The sequence below is a fragment of the Siphateles boraxobius genome, unplaced genomic scaffold (genome assembly GCF_051911475.1).
Source record: "Siphateles boraxobius isolate OS27281-9 unplaced genomic scaffold, OSU_SipBor_1 1, whole genome shotgun sequence".
NCBI lineage: Eukaryota > Metazoa > Chordata > Actinopteri > Cypriniformes > Leuciscidae > Siphateles > Siphateles boraxobius.
This window is the reverse complement of record NW_027508699.1, coordinates 12,075,525-12,094,986: the sequence shown is the minus strand read 5'-3', so window position 1 is coordinate 12,094,986 and position 19,462 is coordinate 12,075,525. Positions and strand designations below refer to the sequence as shown.

Sequence of the window (19,462 nt, the reverse complement as noted above, 5' to 3'; positions counted from 1 at the left end):
GGTATAACCACAGACCCTTGTATCTCCGAATAGTAAGACCATCTCTGTGAATAATGTAAATGCAGATATCGGATATGGGCCACTTTTAAAAGATGTCAGCTAGGTCGTCAAAAAGATTTGATATTGTCAACAAATCGGAATCGGGCATCAAGACCTGCAGTGTAAATGCAGCCTTAATGAACATTTCTTTTACGAACTGCCGGAATACATACAACAACCAACATAATGCAACATGCAAGAAGCAACAATGTCATTTTGCATAAATGACATTGTTGTCAAAACGTGACGTTTTTCCAGTGAGACTGAGTTGGTTTTAAATGGGGTTTAAAATCAGGCCACGTTTGGAGGTAAGTTCATCACGACAATTAGGCTATATGGGCTCAACAGTACATTTGGGTAGCTATTTATCATTTCTTACTATAAAAAGATAAAAATTCAATGAAACTCCAAATGGCAGCAGATTTTTTTATTAATTTTTATACCAATTTATAGAGACACATAAAGAGAAACATTTGAAATACAATGAGAACATTATGCCACAATAAAGTTTATGCAGTGAGCTGATCAGACAGAATCAAATCAGCGTTAGTAAAAAATAAATAAATCACAAAACAAGGCACCAAATAAAAGAAAGAAAAAAAGATTGAATTTTAGGTTTGCAAAATATAGTGCAATAACAATGTCGTTTAATAAAACTGCTTAATTAAAATGTTCTACTTTAAAGAACATTTAAAAATGTAAAAATAAAAAAAAATCAAAGAAAAGTAAAAAAATATCAACAGCAAAAATGAATAATACCAACAGCACAGAAACACTTTGGCAGAATATAATATTTTACCATCAGAAAACAATGATCATATATTCCAAATAAATTAGTCCGTAGGCAGTACTGTTATCTAAAATCTTATATACATTTTTACAAAGGTGTATCAAAAGTATTTGTATGAAAACATATTTACACTTCTCATTTCATAATCACATTACACACTGCTTTAACTTCCACACCACAAAAACATGCACTCCGAATACACATATTAATATCCACACACACACACACACACACACACACACACACACACACACACACACACACACACACACACACACACACACACACACACACACACACACACACACACACACACACACACACACACACACACACACACACACTATTTAATGCTCTCTCTTATGAGGGAGTCTTCATTTAAAATCCTAGAGCGATGCTCTTTCATATTTATGAGGTAACATCTGAATGCAGAATCTGTGGATGAACAGCTGGTCTTACTTTACACACTAATGAGGAAAAAAATCTGTTCTTTTGTCTAAAAATGTATTCAAAGTATACAACACTCAAGACGCCTTCATAATATAAAGTATAAAGCCTCAGTGAGTGAATCTCACGAAACCTGACAAGAACATGTCCAGGTCATATTTCACCACAAAATCAAAAGAAAAAAATTACAAAATTAGATTTTAAATAAATAAAACCAAGGACTATTAAGATTTGTTGCATTGACAAATGAACAAATTTGCCCCTGGTAATTCTCATTCTCATAACAATCTACTTATAACTGTATGAAATCAATGACAATTGTATTAATTGAAATTTGATGTCTAACTTATGTATCATGATAGTATTTGTTTGAGGTAAGTACGATATTTAAAAAGAAATTAATAAAATATAACATTTCTGTGTCAAATAAATGTTCTTTTGAACTTTCTATTCCTTAAAAAACATTTATCACAATTTCCCAGTTTTCACCATTGATAATCAGAAATGTTTCTTGAGCAGCAACTCATCATATGATAATGATTTCTGAAGGATCATGTGACACTGAAGACTGGAGTAATGATGCTGAAAATTCAGCCTTGCATCACAGGAATAAATTATTTTAAAACATATCCAAAAAGAAAACAGTTATTTGAAATTGTAATAATATTGTTAGAGTTATCAAAGAGCAATCTTACAAAAATAATAAAAATCTATATGCAAATGATCTTTCTTTTCATTTTAGGGTGAAATGTGACCTAGACAAGAACACAATCCGATTCATTTCAGCTACTATTTCATCATTTATTGACAATGTAGCCCTCTAAGAAATCTCTCTTTCCAAAGCCACTCTTTATGCATCACAACCCACTGTACATAATGTCACAGCAAGGCAAGAAAGATGCATTTCATGTGTTCAACATTTTTCTTATGCCAATTGATAAACTGAAATCCGAACCCTCTCTGTACCATCTCCCTGAGACAAAACGAAACATTCCCACAGCACACGACAGAAGAATGCAGAGGAACCCCTGTGTCAAAAACAACCGCACAAATAAATGTCCAGCACTTGGAATGTATGGCCTTTCAGAACTTCTTTAAAGGTCGCTACGTCTCTTACAGTGAGGCACGAGCACTCGATCTGCTGAGCAGGCTGTCTGATACTTTTTTTCCAACGTTAAAGTGATTCTAATGTGTTTAGACGTTAACATAGTGCTTATGTAACCTTTAGCTCAGCGCCTGTAGCTATGCTAGACCCTTGGGGCGACTATCAGCTTATGTTCTCCCCTTTTCTCCACGCAGGAGATAAACAACAACATGAAAGTGAATGCAAGTGGGCGGCACGGCAAACCTGTTCCGCATGCAACATAACAGACGTGTGAAACTATGACATTTCAGAAATTACAGCTGGTGTACGTGTAGCAAAACGCTGTTCGGTGTGAACTCGCTGGGTAACGCACTCGCTCTGACCCTCACAGCATCTATTCCGACTCTGTGTGATTACAATAGGGTTTGCTCCACTAACCAGCGTACTCTGCCAGTTTCAGTGTCTTGCCAAGTTGTAACTGCAGTGCGGTGTGGAGCCCCACGGGGACGCGTCCGCAGCCTCACCACACACTCGCCTAATTGCAAGGACAATGGCTTTTCATTTGCATGCGAGTGAGTGATGAATAAAGAATGTCTCAGAATGAAAGAATGAAGCAAACACACCAAGAAAAAGTGGATAATATTGCTGAAACTGACAAAAAAATATAAAGTTTTGTATTGATATCTTTCTTTGTTTACATCTCAGTTTTAATAGTTCTTAGGTTCTAACTCGACAATCTAAAATGTATTTCATCAGAGTGAATAATGCATATTTTATTATAAATTAGTATTAAAGTGCTCCTATTATGCTTTTTTGAATATTCCCTTTCATGCATGTAATATAGCTGTTTGTGAATGTAAAAGTGTTAAAGATCAAAGTGGACGACAAATAAAGTTATTGTCTCCTACAAAAAGAATCGATTCTGAACTACTGAAACGAGTTGTAAGTAATTCCAGTCTCACTTACTGTTACATATATGTAACAATATAACACATTTGCATAATCCCAGTCAATGGTCTTCATTGGCTGGCCGCAAAGGACGTCTACTTTGACCCGCCCACGAACACTGTAGTTGTAGCTGAGGTCTGGAAGAGTTTGGTTTGTGTTGTCGACATGTCGAGAAGACGCTGTTTTCAGCGCTGCGAATACACTTTGCATGCACTTCAGAAAGACTCGTGCTGGAATTGATATGAAAACATACGCCATTGTTTGTATCTCTGTTTATCAAACAGAGGACGCTTCCAGTGCTGAAATTCAGTTATGGTAATAGGCGTTTTGTTTCCGACATGCGCTATAAGCTGTAGATCAATCACAACAGACTGGGCCGTATGACCAATCAGAGAAGAGTAAGCTCTTAGTAAGGAGGGGTTTAGCGAGATTGACTCTTTTCGAAATAACTGATTTCAGACTCTTTGAGAAATGAGGTGATGTGCAATTTATATTATGAGAAAATGAAAGTGTTTTTTGACCTTGGATGGTGTAAACCTAGGAGACCTCCAAAACAAAATTATGAACCTTTAAAATAGCAATAGCATAATAGGGGCACTTTAAAGTCAACATGAAACAACATTTGCAGCTCATTTTACTTTCATAATGTGACGTATTTCTGAATGAAATTTGAGTATTTCATGTGGAATAAAGCGCAGGACTTGATTTTATCCTTTGGGAATTGATTGGATCATAAAGTCTCCATATGACAGGTGGTTGGTTGGAGGGGCATCAAACACATAGGAAAAAAATAAGTCTATTTTGATTTTATGTTAAAACTTTAAACTATGATAAGGCTACTGGTCAATGACTGTTAAAATAAAACTGTTATACTGTATGCGATACAGGTAAATGTTTTTTAGCAATGTAGTTAATTTTTTTAACTTTTCTTGAACAGTTTATAAATTTTTTTCCCCAATATTAAACATTACTATAATTAGAAGAGATGACACAAATTGCTTGTTTGCCCATGAGCCATCAACGTTCTGCATCTGGAAATATTACTTTTGTAATCGCATCTGATTTTGTTGAGCCTATAAAAAGTACTTGATGATCATTTAAAATATTTCTAATTTAAATTGTAATAAATGGATTCAATAATTTTAATGATTTGATTAATTCATTTTGAAAACATGCCTAAATCAAACAAAGCAATGTTAGAAATAAGGATCCATTTTTTCTCTCTCTACAGCTTTAGCTAAAGTGCTGGACATTGATAGTCAAATAGACTAGTTACAATATTTCAGTAGTAAATTTAATACCAGTTACTGTGCTAGATTTTTCTAGGATTATAAGATTGGTGGTGGTTGAGGAGATTCGCCCCTTCTATGTAAAACGCTTTGAGTGGCGAGAAAAGCGCTATATAAATGTAATGAATTATTATTATTATAAAATAAATATAAATAATGGAGGTTTGAAAAGGCTTGGTCTGGTGGTTCAAACCAGCAATAAATGATGATAAAATGGACCAGATGATTATGGGACTGAAAGGATAACCCTTTCCTTTAATAATCATCCAGTATTTGCACTCCAGTATTCTGCAGCTCACTTTAAAACCTGGCCATGTTAAGAATGATTCAGCTTGATAAAATGCTATTCCTGCATAGCTTGGCAGCCACATATCGGTCCTGCTCCCTGCGGTCACACTATTTCTAAAGTCGTCTCCTTTTCACTTAGTACTAGAGATGGTGGGTTGCTCTGTGTACCAGTGTGTGGAAGGGTCTGGTAAACCGGTCCCCAGAGGCAGAGCGATGAAGGGCGGGCACGTCCCGGTGCCGACTGGCGTCATGCCGACCACGGGCCCAGGGTAAGGGTGGTGATGCCCAGTGAGCCCGTCAGTCCGACCGATATGAATTTCGTCCTCTTCCGTCTCTCCTGTGGTTTTGCGGTAGACTGGGTTGTCGAAGTTCATGCTTTTGGTGCTGTTCCTCCTCCAGTTGCGGTATATGAGATAAACGCCGGTACACAGCACCCCGAAGACCACTGTGGCAACAATAGGAACTGCATGTGTTTGACATACAGCGTGAGGGGACATGTTAACACACGGTTGACTGGCGGTGGAATGACTGACAAGACAGCCAAAGAGACAAACAAAATATACTATAAGATAGATAGATAGACAGATAGATAGACAATAAGGCAGACAGATAGATAAAATAGACAGATAGAGAGATAGACAGTCAGACAAGATAGATAGATACAGACAGACAGATAGATATATAGACAGACAGACAGATAGATAGATAGATAGATAGATAGATAGATAGATAGATAGATAGATAGATAGATAGATAGATAGATAGATAGATAGACAGACAGATAGATAGACAGACAGACAGATAAAATATACAGATAGATAGACAGTCAGACAAGATAGATAGATAGATAGACAGATAGACAGACAGACAGATAGATAGACAGACAGACAGATAGACAGACAGATAGACAGACAGACAGACAGACAGATAGATAGATAGATAGATAGATAGATAGATAGATAGATAGATAGATAGATAGATAGATAGATAGATAGATAGATAGATAGAAAATGTAAAATTAAAGGAATAGTTCACACAAAAATAACAATTCTGGCATTTATTCAGCCTTATACTTGAATGCTCTGTTCATCACACAAAAGTGTGCATGAGTCAGAAGGATCCCTTTTATGGTGCTTTTGTCATTTTTTAAGACTGACAGCCCTTGTAGACTTTATGTGTGGAAAAGAGCAGCATCAACATTCTACCTAACATCACCTTTTGTGTTCCGTAGAAATCAGTCAGTCAAAACGGATCGAACAGCAGGTGAGTAAATTATGACAGAATTGTTATTTATAGGTGACCGGTTCCTTTAAATTGGCTGGAGTGAAACCAATGATAGCAAAAGAGAATGTGAATAGCAGAAGAAAACTAAAACAGAGGAGAGAGGGTTGACAGGGAATGAAGAATAGGCAAAAACTCAAACATTTCATGTTCAACAGAGAAGCAAATTGAGAACATTCTTATATGGCTAAATGTAACCTAATATAAATCAAAAAAAATCTTAACATCTGCTCCATCTGCAATGCAGCACACTTGATGTTAGTCAGATTTGTCATAATATTACCAGGGGGATTTTTTTCTGGGTTCACAAAGACAATAAAGTAGAATAAATCTAAATTCATGCAGACACCACACACACAAGCATCTCCATACAGCTGAGTCTGCTGCCCTGGGCTCACTCACCTTGCAGTTAGAGCATTGTTGAGAAACACTGGTGTCATAATGTGCTCAAAATAGCACAGAGCAGGACCCTAGTGGCCCCTGGGAGCGAGAAAGGTTGAAGATGTACATACCTATGGGAATTACGACACCAAGCACTGCCACTGTCAGGTTACGGCCAAGGAGAAACAACTCATTGCCAGCTAGAAGAAAATTAAAGAGAGGAGCATCACTTACATATTTGTTTAACCTATTTATTCAAACAAGATGATGTATCTGATTGACTCATTCACTAAGCCCACCAAAAAACAGAGTGACCTATTAGCTCTGACAAGCTTTCAGGCTTTTTCAGTATCCACAAATGGACAAAATTTTGTGAGGGAGGGTCGAAGTTTACAGTCATTCACAGTAGTGAAATTCTGGTCACATTATACTCTAAAGCAGGGTTTCCCCAACCGTTTGTGAGTTGATGAAAAGCTAATACTTAACATTAGCAAAGTAACATTAAACAAATGGGACAGCACACTTAATCGAAATAAAATAGAAAGAGCAATTCTTTTATTATTAGTTTTTTTAATTATGAAATAAAAAGCTGTGATTCAATTAAAGAAGTATATACTCTGTTATATTGTGTATTTTAGAGTGAAGAGTGGCACTGTATTCATTTACACGCAAGGAGCTTATAACACTGTTTTCAAAGCAGTCAATGTCAGTAAATTCTGCTTCTCACGCTCTTCATCTCTGCAAGAGCATTTGCACAATGTGCATTTGTGCACATTGTGCAATGATAATGCAAATGATAATGCAAATCATTAAGAAAACAACTTATAAAATTATCAAATCTGAAACATAAAGAACCAAACAACACTGACACAAGAACTGAAAACTTTTCAAAACTTAAAATATATAAAGACACAATTAGAGTGAAGAAGCAACACCATCTGACCAAAAGTATACAAGAATTAGAACATTCAATAAATCTGAATCAATTCTGGGATATGTGGAATAATCTGAGCACAACAAAACCACAAGACCTAAAAGAGGCATTTGTGTGAGCAGTAATCTGGGGAAGTTATTTAGCAGTATTTTAAACAATAGAATTGTAGGCTTCCTTAACGAACACAATGTCCTGAGCTCGAGTCAGATTGGCTTTGTTCCAAATCACAGAACTACTGACCACATTTACACCCTACACACCCTAATCAATAAACACGTAAAACAGACCAAAAACGGAAAAATATTTGCATGCTTTGTCGATTTAAAAAAATCATTTGATCCTATTTGGCACGACGGATTATATTACAAACTTTTACAAAGTAGTGTAGGGGGGGGAAGTTTATGACATTATAAAATCAATGTATTCGAACAACACATGTGCAATACGAATTGGCAACAAACATACAAAATTCTTCACCCAGAAAAGGCAGGGTTGTAGCCTGAGTCAAACAAATTAATGAACTTGCGGTGCAGTTGGAACAGTCTTCGGGCCCTGGACTCACTCTACAGGACAGAAGCATCAAGCTCTTGCTGTATGCAGACGACCTGGAGCTGCAGTCACCCACTGCACAAGGACTACAGCAGCACCTGGAACTGCTGGAGAACTACTGCCAGAACTGGGCCCTGGCAGTCAACCTCACAAAGACCAACATTATGGTCTTTCAGAAAAAACACAGATATCAGGAACACAGATATCAGTTCAGTCTAGGCAGCAACAGCCTAGAGCACACGATGCAGTACACTTATCTTGGCCTGGTCATCACTGCATCAGGGTGTTTCAGTTTGCAGTGAATGCTCACAAAGATAAAGCTCTAAGAGCTCTATACGCCATAAAGAAAAAAATCCAAAATTTGAATTACCAATTCCAATCTGGTGTAAAATCTTTGATAGTGTATTTCAGCCCATTGAGCTGTATGGAAGTGAGGTTTGGGGTCCACTCAGTGATCAGAGCTACACTAGATGGGACAGACATCCAAGAGAAGCCCTACACACAGAATTCTGCAAAATTATTCTAAAACTACAAAGGATAACACCCAATAATGCATGTAGGGCAGAATTAGGCTGATTCCCATTGATTGTTAAAATGCAAAAAAGATCCGTCAAATTCTGGATGCCTCTAAAATCAAGTCCCACAGAATCGCTACATTTTAAAGCACTACAAACACCAGAGCTGAACCCCGAAAAAGTCCCCTCATTCAGCTGGTTCTGAGACTTACTAACCTGACTAACTCTACTAACATTAACCAGTCTAAGACCAACTCTGCTTCTCACTCAAACATCAAAATAAACCAAATTATCAAACAGTCTAAAAATACATATCTGGAACCAAGAAACTAAAACACAAAGTAAATCACAATTCTATCGAACTTTGAAATCAAATTATGAATAGGAAGAATATCTGCAGAGTGTGAGAGACACAAAGCAGAAACGGATCCTGAGCAAGTACAGACTGAGTGAACACAGCCTAGCCATCGAGACCGGCAGACACAGAAAGAGCTGGTTACCCCGAGAGCAAAGGGTGTGTGTTCACTGTAAGACAGGAGAGATCGAGACAGAGACGCACTTCCTCCTTCACTGTCACAAATACAGCTCAATCAGAGACCTCTACTTCAAGAAACTCACTAACTCACAGAACTTTACAGCCATGACTGAAGTAGAACAGATCAAAGATCATAATAGGAGAGGGACATACAGCAGCACTGGCTGCCAGATATGTGTGTGTGCCACAGCCTGAGAGACAGCAGGTGAATGTGTGTGTGATGTGTGTCCGACCTCAGTGTGTTTCCCTACTGTCCACCACAGTGACCCTCAGTAATGTGTGTGTGTGTGTGTGTGTGTATGTGTGTTTTTGCATGTTACGTAAAACTGTGGTATCAAATGTTCACAGATATTCTAATTTGTTACACTGTTAATTTGTACAATTCATTTAATTTGTACATTTAAATTTAAGTTGTTATAATATTTATTATTTTGATGTCTTCATAATTATTCTATGTATTCCAAGCTTTGACAATACTGTAATATGTACAGTCATGCCAATAAAGCAATTTGAATTGAATTGACAGACAGACAGACAGATAGATAGATAGATAGATAGATAGATAGATAGATAGATAGATAGAAACTGTAGATAGATAGATAGATAGATAGATAGATAGATAGATAGATAGATAGATAGATAGATAGATAGATAGATAGATAGATAGATAGATAGATAGATAGATAGATAGATAGATAGATAGATAGATAGATAGATAAGCTGTCAGCTGATTTGCATTTTTTGCAGTCAAAGCATTTCACGACAACCCAATAATAATATTAACTTCTACTTAATAAGCATGTTTTAACAAAAATCATTCAGGGAAATCAGTCCTCTGAAACAATCTGTAAACTCCTCCGACCCAACAGCAGTAACTAAGATGGCGATACCGAACGCTCAACTGACAAGGGTTTCTCCTGTGCATGAAATCACACAGACACACACTTACAGTGATGGGACAGGTTGCTCAGGTCTGGTGTGGTGCTGGATGCCTGTGTTGGCCTGCGCTCTGCTGTAGTATTTGAGGAGATGGCCACTTCCTCTGGGCTGAAAGTGAGGAGTGATGAGAGAGTGGTTTCAGCCACACTATCCGACTGAGAAGACACTGCTCCAGGGGACTCTGGGGCCCAGCCAGCTCCTGTTTCCACGGTGTTGTTGACGGGGACAGTAGATGTTACGGCAGTGTCGTTTTGGACTGGTGGTACAATGACAGGTTAAAGGTTATTCATAAGTAAATAAAAATAAGTTAATAAAGCTTTGCTCAGCTCTAACATTCTGTCCTAAATCTAGTGGGGGGCTGACGACCACTTTGATTTCAGCCCCCTGAAATCAAAATTTAAGTTTTTTAGCTTTTAGTATGAATATGTTAGGCTTAAGACCTGTTCCCACCAGGACGAATTTCGCGAGCGATATTCGCCAACGTTTAACGCTTTGTGATTAAACAAAGGGCGCCAATGTGAGTGTGCACACCAACGCGAAAAATGCCACGCGTAAAAGCTTCATTTTTTAAAAAGCGCCTCAGGTTCGTTTTTTTGGTTTGACGAGTCAAAAACTATCCGACCAATGAGATTGGCGCTTTTGCTCACGTGTCTGGAGCTTCTGAAGTTACAGTAAAACACAACTTGGGGGCGCTCAAGCACCAAACGGTCTTGCTGAGCAAACATACGTAACGGCGAAGAAGATATACGCCAAGTAGCTTCTACACACTGCCGGGAAGAAGACGAGGAAGATGCAAGCCAAGATAAATGTAGAGCTGCTGGTCTCGTTGGTGTCGGAATAAGGAACTGTATGAGCTGGAGCTGGAGCTACTGGTGCTTGAAATATCCATGTTTTCTTTGTATGATTCTGACAAGCGCGTAAATACTTGTACGTAAATACTTCTGAAAATACTTATAAATATGTAAATACTTCTGAGTGACAAGCGAGTGTCAGAAGCGTAAAGTTGCGCAGCGCCACCTTGTGTACCGGGGTATTTCTGTTTTACATTAAGCGCCATCTAATGTCAGAGAATGAATGTGCATGTTCACTCGGCTCATCGTCAGCGAAAATCGCTTGGGTGTGAACACAAAAAACGCTGGCGAATAACGCGTGCCGATATTCGTTCCGGTGTTCACGGCCCTTTAAGGTTATGAATAAGCTGGTGTGTTCCAAAACAATGACAAAATTTGGCATTTAGGAGATAAGCACTACAAACATGGACTTCAGCTTCTAATCACATCTTCTGTCCAATCAAATACTCTCTAGAATCTAAAGCGTCCCGCCCCCTATGCTATAAATACCACCTGGCCAAAGCGACTATTGACACGGAGCAATATAGGTTGGAGACATGTGTTCGGTTGCTCAAGCACTCGAGTTTTATTCCGTTTTCCAACTGTACATTGGTTAAGAAGGAAATGGCTAGAATTTATTCACACCTCTACAATTGAATCCAACGTATCATCAGCGCTCGGATTCGCTTCCATGGTGCTGTCAAGTACAACTTGCAGTCTGTGAGGTAAACTAAACGCTATTGGGTATTTGAAAAGGGGGAGGAGCTAAGGTGGGATTCAACAAAAACAGCTTCCTGTTTCAGTGGAAATCCCATCAACGTATCACACAAAGCTGCGCGTTCCAAGGCACTTCAGTGGGCCTTTAAGATATTAACAAAATGTATTTAATTTTATTCCTTTTGTGTGAATCTCAGATTAAACAGTTTAGTTGTTTAGTCCTTGTCTAGTCCTCGTTTCACTAATTGTGAAATCCTCTTGTGTAGACTGATCCTCGTGTGCTCCACTCCCTTTATATTTTGCTTCCTTGTTTCTTGTCTTTGCTGGATTGTTGTGTTGAGTTGAGTTCATGTCTTAGACCTTTCTCTAGTATCGTGTTTATACCCAGGTGTGATTGTCCAAAGTTCTCTCTGTAGCTTCTTGCATCCTTGCAGTTTTTGCTTTGGGGTTTTCTTAGTCTAACTTCTCTTTATTACTTATCCTTCTTTCGTTTTCTTGTTTCACTCGAGCTATTCTATTTTTTGTTCGGTTCTGTCTCTAAGATTTATAGATTTAGTTTCTGTTACTTTGGTTTTCTCTTTGATTTATTTAGCATGGGTTTACATTTATCTAATACCTAGCTTTCTCCTGTTGTGGACTGGTCACATGGGACACATTTTTGATTGGAGGCTTGTGCCCCAGTACAGATGAAAGGCTAGAAACACCCCTGTTTGAAACTTGCATATTGTGACTAAATTACAGTCAATCAGAACACATTTGATGTTTAAAGTGAGAAATACTAAGTATTCCTAAGTGCAATTTGAAGTATATTTCTGAGAAGTACATAAACTATATTTCTGAGAAGTACATAAAAAGTAGACTGAAAGTATACTTTCTTATTTTTTAGTTTAAAAGAAGTATACTAATAGCACACTTGAATAAACTTCTTTTTCGTAAGGGTAATTCTTCAGGGGTTTTGTCTTAACCACATCAAGCAACAGAATGATTTGTTGATTTCTTGATTTCTCACTTTAAACATCAAATGTGTTCTGATTGACTGTAATTTAGTCACAATATGCAAGTTTCAAACAGGGGTGTTTCTAGCCTTTCATCTGTACTGGGGCACAAGCCTCCAATCAAAAATGTGTCCCATGTGACCAGTCCACAACAGGAGAAAGCTAGGTATTAGATAAATGTAAACCCATGCTAAATAAATCAAAGAGAAAACCAAAGTAACAGAAACTAAATCTATAAATCTTAGAGACAGAACCGAACAAAAAATAGAATAGCTCGAGTGAAACAAGAAAACGAAAGAAGGATAAGTAATAAAGAGAAGTTAGACTAAGAAAACCCCAAAGCAAAAACTGCAAGGATGCAAGAAGCTACAGAGAGAACTTTGGACAATCACATCTGGGTATAAACACGATACTAGAGAAAGGTCTAAGACATTTTAAGACAAGTAAAATTAAGTATTTAAAGTACACTTGGCTTGTAGTTGTGTTAACTAATTTGTTCGAGTAGCCTATGAAATATACTTTTTTTTACGTAGTTTTTCATATACAGTCTTTTGAAACTTACATTGTTTGAAAATATTGATTACAATATTGATATAAAAAAGATATGTTTCTAATTCTGCGTATCTGAATTTTTGTGTAGGCTAGTCCACTGGTAGTGTACATAGGAATTTACTTTAATTCTACTCTACTGTTTTCCCACCATTGACTGAATTTTCCAGCTATCCATGTTTTCACTGTTATACGGTAGGGGGCGCTATGACACATCTTCTAGTACAGAATCTCTTGATCAAAACAGAAGAAGAAGCTGCTGAAATAAGCGATAGAAGATTGCTCACTCAAATGTAAAATCAAAAACTGCTTAATGTTTCCAAAGTGTTACACATGAAGAGAAAACGACTGTGAAGCTGTGGGGTTGTTGGACTCGGTCTACTCCAATCGTGTTTTGATCATCGTTCGGAATCTGATCAAGGCGTATACTTTGACAAAAATGAGATTTTTTCAACTTTTTTGTTTAAAATGTTGCCTTTCTGTATGATACTTACCAACATTCAAAAAGGTATGCATGAAGCGAATAAAATGTTTTTAAAATTAAAGTACAGTTAAAGGTATTTTTCAAGTTTCAAGTTTACTATAAGTGTAATGTTAAGTTCACTTAAAGAAAAATTGTAGTATAAAACTACTAAACTAGTAGTTCTCTTACGAAAGGTTCTCTCATATTGCGTAAGTTGCTTACGCTACGGGTAACGTCATCTTTTCTCGAGATATTGAAGCCAAAAATTATCCTTAATTTTGTATTTATTGTCAATGCATTGCAGCAGCTAGCAGACCTAGAGCAGGCTATCTAGCGTGCTCATTGGTTTCTCTGCGGCAACTGCAGCAGCCTATCGTTGAGCCTGGCGTGACGTCATGCCCAATGAGGGCGCCTCGCGCCCTCTATGCGTCACAGCCCGCCAGAATGGGGGTGGCTTAGCGTATATAAGTCAGGCTCATAGGTTGCAACTCTGATTTTTATCTCTTCAGCGAAGCTCTTGGCATCGCTTGATCCTGAGAGAAGCCGCCGCTGTCGAAACCAGCGACTGCAAGCAGAGGAAACCGTCTGAGGAAGCCGGTCGAACCTGCCACCTTCAGCCATCCGTCCACTGTGAGGAACTTCCGATGTCGACCCTGCGGGCTCGACTCGAAGTATTCAGTTATTTTTGAAATTTTCGAAAGAGCAATTGCTGAATTTAGCTGCAACTAATGAGGTTGAGCTCACTCCTGCTAAAAAACGCACCAAAGATACCTTCAAGGCCGTTTTACAAGCTGTTTTGGTTAGTAAGGGCATTCTGCCGGTAGAGAAACAATCTCCCGTGTCTACAGAAGCATTACAGTTGCAGATTCGTTTGAGAGAGTTAGGTATCAGAGAGCAGGAAGTAGAGCTCGACCGTGAGCGTATGCACGCACAGGCCCGTGAGTGTGAACTTGAAAACCGACTGGCGTTGAGAAAGTAAGAAATCGAGGCCCAGAGAGAAGGTGTTGCTCCTTCTGACCCTAATACATTTGACGTCACTCGCCACATCCGACTTGTGCCACCTTTTGTGGGAAGAGTGGAAAGTTTAGGAACTTAAAAAAAGCTGAGCGTCAAACTTTTGTTGAATTATGGTGGAGATAAAGCAGCCCTGTTTGATCGTTGTTGCTCATCACAGCGGGTTGATAGTCAGGAGAAATTGCGTGAACTAATTATTTTAGAAGAATTTAAGAACTGTCTGCCAACCGCTGTGGCAACCTATTTAGCTGAGCAGAAGGCCGGGTCTATTTCTGAAGCTGCTATACTTGCTGATGAATATGTTTTAACGCATAACATCGCCAGAGAACGGCTTCGCTTGAGACTTAATCCCTCTACGACCGCTGATGTAGATACAAAAAAGAATGCAGTAAAACAAGATGACAGACATTGTTTTTATTGTAAAAAGCCCGGGCATGTTGTGGCAGAGTGCTTAATATAAAAAAAACACAGTCACAGTCAGTTTTCTTTCTGGGAATAGAACTGGCCTCTGTGGCTATGACGACCCGGTTATCGACACAGCGCGCGCGCCGTGTTCGACACCTGGCCGCGTCTTTCCAGAAGGGCAGCGTCGCTTCTCTGAAAATGTTTCAGAAAATGCTGGGCTGTATGGCCTTCAGCTGGGCCTACTGCTTATGCGCCCGCTACAACGTTGGTTGAATGCTCGAGTGCCTCACCGAGCTTGGGTTCTCGGCTGCAGACGAATCAGAGTGACTCAGAGCTGCGTCTCAGCTCTGCAGCCCTGGTTAGCGGCTGACTGGTACCAGCGGGGGGTGAAGATGGGAGCCGTCTCATATCGAAAAGAAATCTCGACGGACGCCTCCAACCTAGGTTGGGGCACTCTCTTCGAGGGCAGACCGGTCTTTGGCCTATGGTCTGACCGAGAGAAATGCCTTCACATAAACTGTCTGGAGATGATAGCAGTCGAGAACGCGCTGAAGCACTTTCTCCCGCTCATACGAGACCACCACATTCTAGTCCGATCAGACAACATGTCTCAAACCGAGACATGGCTATGTCCCTAAAGTGTTGGGCACTCCCTTCAGAGCGCAGGTCATTTCTCTATCGGCTCTGCCTGCATCCGATAGTTAGAGCGATGTTAGTCTCCTCTGCCCTGTTAGGTGCTGGCGCGACAAGCGTTTTTGCTTCAGTCGATGAAAACCAGAATTGCAACCTATGAGCCTGACTTATATACGCTAAGCCACCCTTATTCTGGCGGGCTGTGATGCGTAGAGGGCGTGAAGCTAGAAGCCTGCTCTAGGTCTGCTAGCTGCTGCACTGCGTTGACAATAAATACAAAATTAAGGATAATTTTTTGCTTCAATATTTCGAGAAAAGATGACTTTTCCCTGTAGCATAAGCAACTTACCCAATACTCGTTCCCTCTTCTAGAGAGAACCGAGGTTACGTACGTAACCGAGTACGTTTACTGAGAGTACACTAAAACAAACCGTGCAAGTATACTTTCAGATGCGCGGCCATATTGGAGATACTCGTATGTAAACAACAGCATGGATTGCACTGTTTATGTACTACTGAACACATTTGTTACACTAATTTATGATGTCTTAACTACAGGAAAAAACACATGGAAGCTGCAAAATCATGAGAAGGACTTAGTCAGCAGGAAAGAGCGCAGAATTTTGACGAACTAAAGTTAATATGAGGTAAAGATCCGAACGAGCTAGCTTCTCTAGCCCTTACTGCTATTACTTGTTCTATTTCTTATCCCGACATAGGCTACGTTCAGATTGTCAGTCCAAAAAAAGCACATAAAATCCGTTTCAAGCTACATCCATATGTGGTTTGAAATCCTATTCAAATCACATATCAGGAAATCCGCTTCTGTCTGAACGCTCTGTCGGATTTCATGTGGTATGTGACTTTCTCACGCCACGTAAAATGTAGAACATGCTGAAAGTCACTGCCGAAACAAGGCTGTGTTGTTGCAAAGTGCCGGACAAGCAGACAATTATTATTTTTTGAAACCGGCACACATAAGAGCGCGGAAAGCAAGCTGTGCATACCAGCCTCCTACAGTTCTGCAGCTCAAGACGCAGTAGTCCAGTGGGGCGGCTACACATTTCCATTTTGTACATTTTAAATTAGACAACATTTCTATTGCAAATGCAAACCCATCCATCAACGCAACGTCATTGCCATATTGCCAAAGAGCTGCATGAACACACGACTCGGATCTGAACAGTTGCGATACACAGTGTGGACATCATTTTAGATCAGATTCCAATCGGATACAAATATAATCGGATTTGGACTGACAGTGTGAATGTAGCCATAGTTAACTACTTCACGTCAACATTTTAGCCATATTCAATGCTTTATTTACACACTCTCAACCACAAACGCCTTCTTTCATCTGTTTTTTGGCACTCTTCTCTTTAACTTTTTGCTGTCTATAAAACTCGAAATGTTTTTTCCCGGTGAGACCGATTAGTACAGACCAAAACACAACCATTTTTCAGCAGCAATAATCAGCCAAATATGCAAGTCCGTTCAGTTCAGTGGCATTGTTTACGTTCAGTGCCTCCAAAATGTCCGACTTCCGGATTGATGACGTGTAGTGAAAACCCTCTATAAAACTACTAAACTAGTAGTTTACTGAGAGTACACTAAAAGAGCAAAAAGAATATATAATTAGTAAACTACAAGTATGATGTTAAGTTCACTTAAAAATACTTGTATTATAAAACTAGTAGTTTTCTGAGAGTATACTTCAAAGTGTAGATTCATAAACTAAAAATTTGAGGCAAGTATTAAAATAGTAAACTACTAGTATACCCACAAGTTCACTTACAGTACAAATGAGAAACGTAATTATGAACTAGTTGTGCACTTAAAGTTTACTAATGTTACACTTATAGTACACTTAAACATATACTTTTATATACTAAAAGTGGGCCGATTTAGTCCCAAGCGGTATTAAAATAGTACACTTACAAGTTTACTACTAGTACATATTGACATAAGTATACTTACTACATAATTATACTTAAAAATATACTTGAACATTACTTAAGTATACTTCATAAAATTAACTTGAAGTATACTTCTTTTTCGTAAGGGTAAAACTAAAACTCATGGACGTGATCATGACCCACCTAGCCAGAACACGGTGTAAGGCACAATGTGATGAGCTCACCGGGTACACATTGGCGTGAGTCAGGGCTGAGCTCCTCGCCGTCAGGGCAAGCGCAGGTGTATTTGGGTGACTGTTCGCTGATCTGAGGAGCTCGCAGACAAAGGAAGTCACAGCCTCCGTTAGTCACGCCGCCCAGGTTACAGCTGTCAGGAGCTGCGCACACACGCACACACACACACAATGATTAATCATCCATCAAAGGAGACGACAGCCATCATTCTCTGAGCCATATGGGTCAAACGCACTTCATCTTCAGTCTGTGGAGACTTAAAAACTATGATTCATTTTTAACAGTAAACTGTTGAAGTTTATTGTTTTTTGTTCCAGATTCTGATGTAAAAATGACTTACATGCTGATTAAAACAGAAATGGCAGGCGAGATGGATTACAAAAGAGAGAAATCCGATTGTGGGTGGATTTCATAAGGTGTATTAAAAACTTAATTTAGTACACCATTAGTCAAAAATGCCAAAGTAAAGTATGATAAATTAATAAATATAGCTGATATGAAGTCCACACACCACCAGGTTGGCTCAGCTCATGGAAAACCACGATATCATGAGGGTCATTGAGGTGCTCGGCAAGGCTGGTCACATCCTGTCCTGTGAGTCTGTTTGCGCTGTAAACGGCCTCCTTCTGACGGTCCGTCCAGTATACTCGATCCTGAGAGACACAAGAGACAACACAAGACTTTAACATGTCCTCAAGAAAAGAAATGTAGATTGCTAGTTGGTTGCTAAGGGGTTTTAGGTTGCTAGGTGGTTGCTAGGATGTTGTGGGTGGTTGCTAGAGCAGATTATTGCTAGTTGGTTGCTAGAATGTTCTTGGAGGCTTTAAAGTACTGCTAGGTTGTTCTATGTGGTTGCTAGGGTGTCTTAGGTGGTTTCTAAGGCGTTACTAGGGTGTTGTGGGTGGTTTTAGGACTTTGTTAGGAGATTGCTAGGGTGTTGTGGGTGGTTTTAGGACTTTGTCAGGAGATTGCTAGGGTGTTGTGGGTGGTTGCTAGAGGGTTCTTGGAGGGTTTAAAGTGTTGCTAGGGTTTTGTATTTTTAAGGCATTGCTAGGGTGTTGTGGGTGGTTCCTAGAGCATTGCTAGGTGGTTGCTAAAGTGTTCTTAGAGGGTTTAGAGTGTTGCTAGGGTGTCCTCAGTGGCTTCTATGGTGTTGCTAAGGTGTTCTGAGTGTTTTTTGGGCAGGGGTCCTCAAAGACATTGGGTCTCCCTTCTGACACAACATGCATAATGGCTTGTGATACAGTCAGCAACAGATGCAGTCAGCAAACATAGTACTTAGAAAATAGCAAACGCCACTTAAAAAATGAAGAGGAACCAGGCAAAGCACTTCTTCATTAATCTGCTTGCATCACGGATATTGAAGTTTGCTTCAAACAATGAAAATCAATTCAAAAAGGGCATCCTGGGTAAAACAAATAACTATCTAGTGCCTAGTCTCTCACAAGCAATAAGGCTGCCAAGAAAAAATTCTGCATTAAAAAGTCACACATTCTTTTGTGTGGAAGCTCTGTTACTGGGGTGAAATCCACAACAGGATCCTCTGTCCAAACTACAGCTGCCACAACAAGACCATTAATTCTGCGGCTGATGTGTAGGTGTATAAGATAACAGCCCTTCAGCATTCAGTCCGCCTCTGCTGTGAGATCAAGTCAATCTTAGATTAGTGTGCTCACCACTACTTGAG

The 19,462-nt window shown here is 39.2% G+C and overlaps 1 protein-coding gene across 1 annotated transcript in view; it reads right to left on the bottom strand.

Moving 5' to 3' along the window:
• Positions 1-451: 451 nt before the first annotated feature.
• LOC143716181 (low-density lipoprotein receptor-related protein 8-like) overlaps positions 452-19,462 on the bottom strand; it is a 111,369-nt gene continuing 92,358 nt past the window's right edge. The window contains exons 14-18 of the mRNA XM_077208480.1: positions 18,287-18,428; positions 17,766-17,918; positions 10,030-10,275; positions 6,679-6,747; positions 452-5,348 (exon numbers count right to left, since the gene is read on the bottom strand). Of these exons, the coding sequence (XP_077064595.1) occupies positions 5,017-5,348; positions 6,679-6,747; positions 10,030-10,275; positions 17,766-17,918; positions 18,287-18,428 (942 nt within the window). The 3' untranslated portion in view covers positions 452-5,016. The remainder of the gene's footprint in view (positions 5,349-6,678; positions 6,748-10,029; positions 10,276-17,765; positions 17,919-18,286; positions 18,429-19,462) is intronic.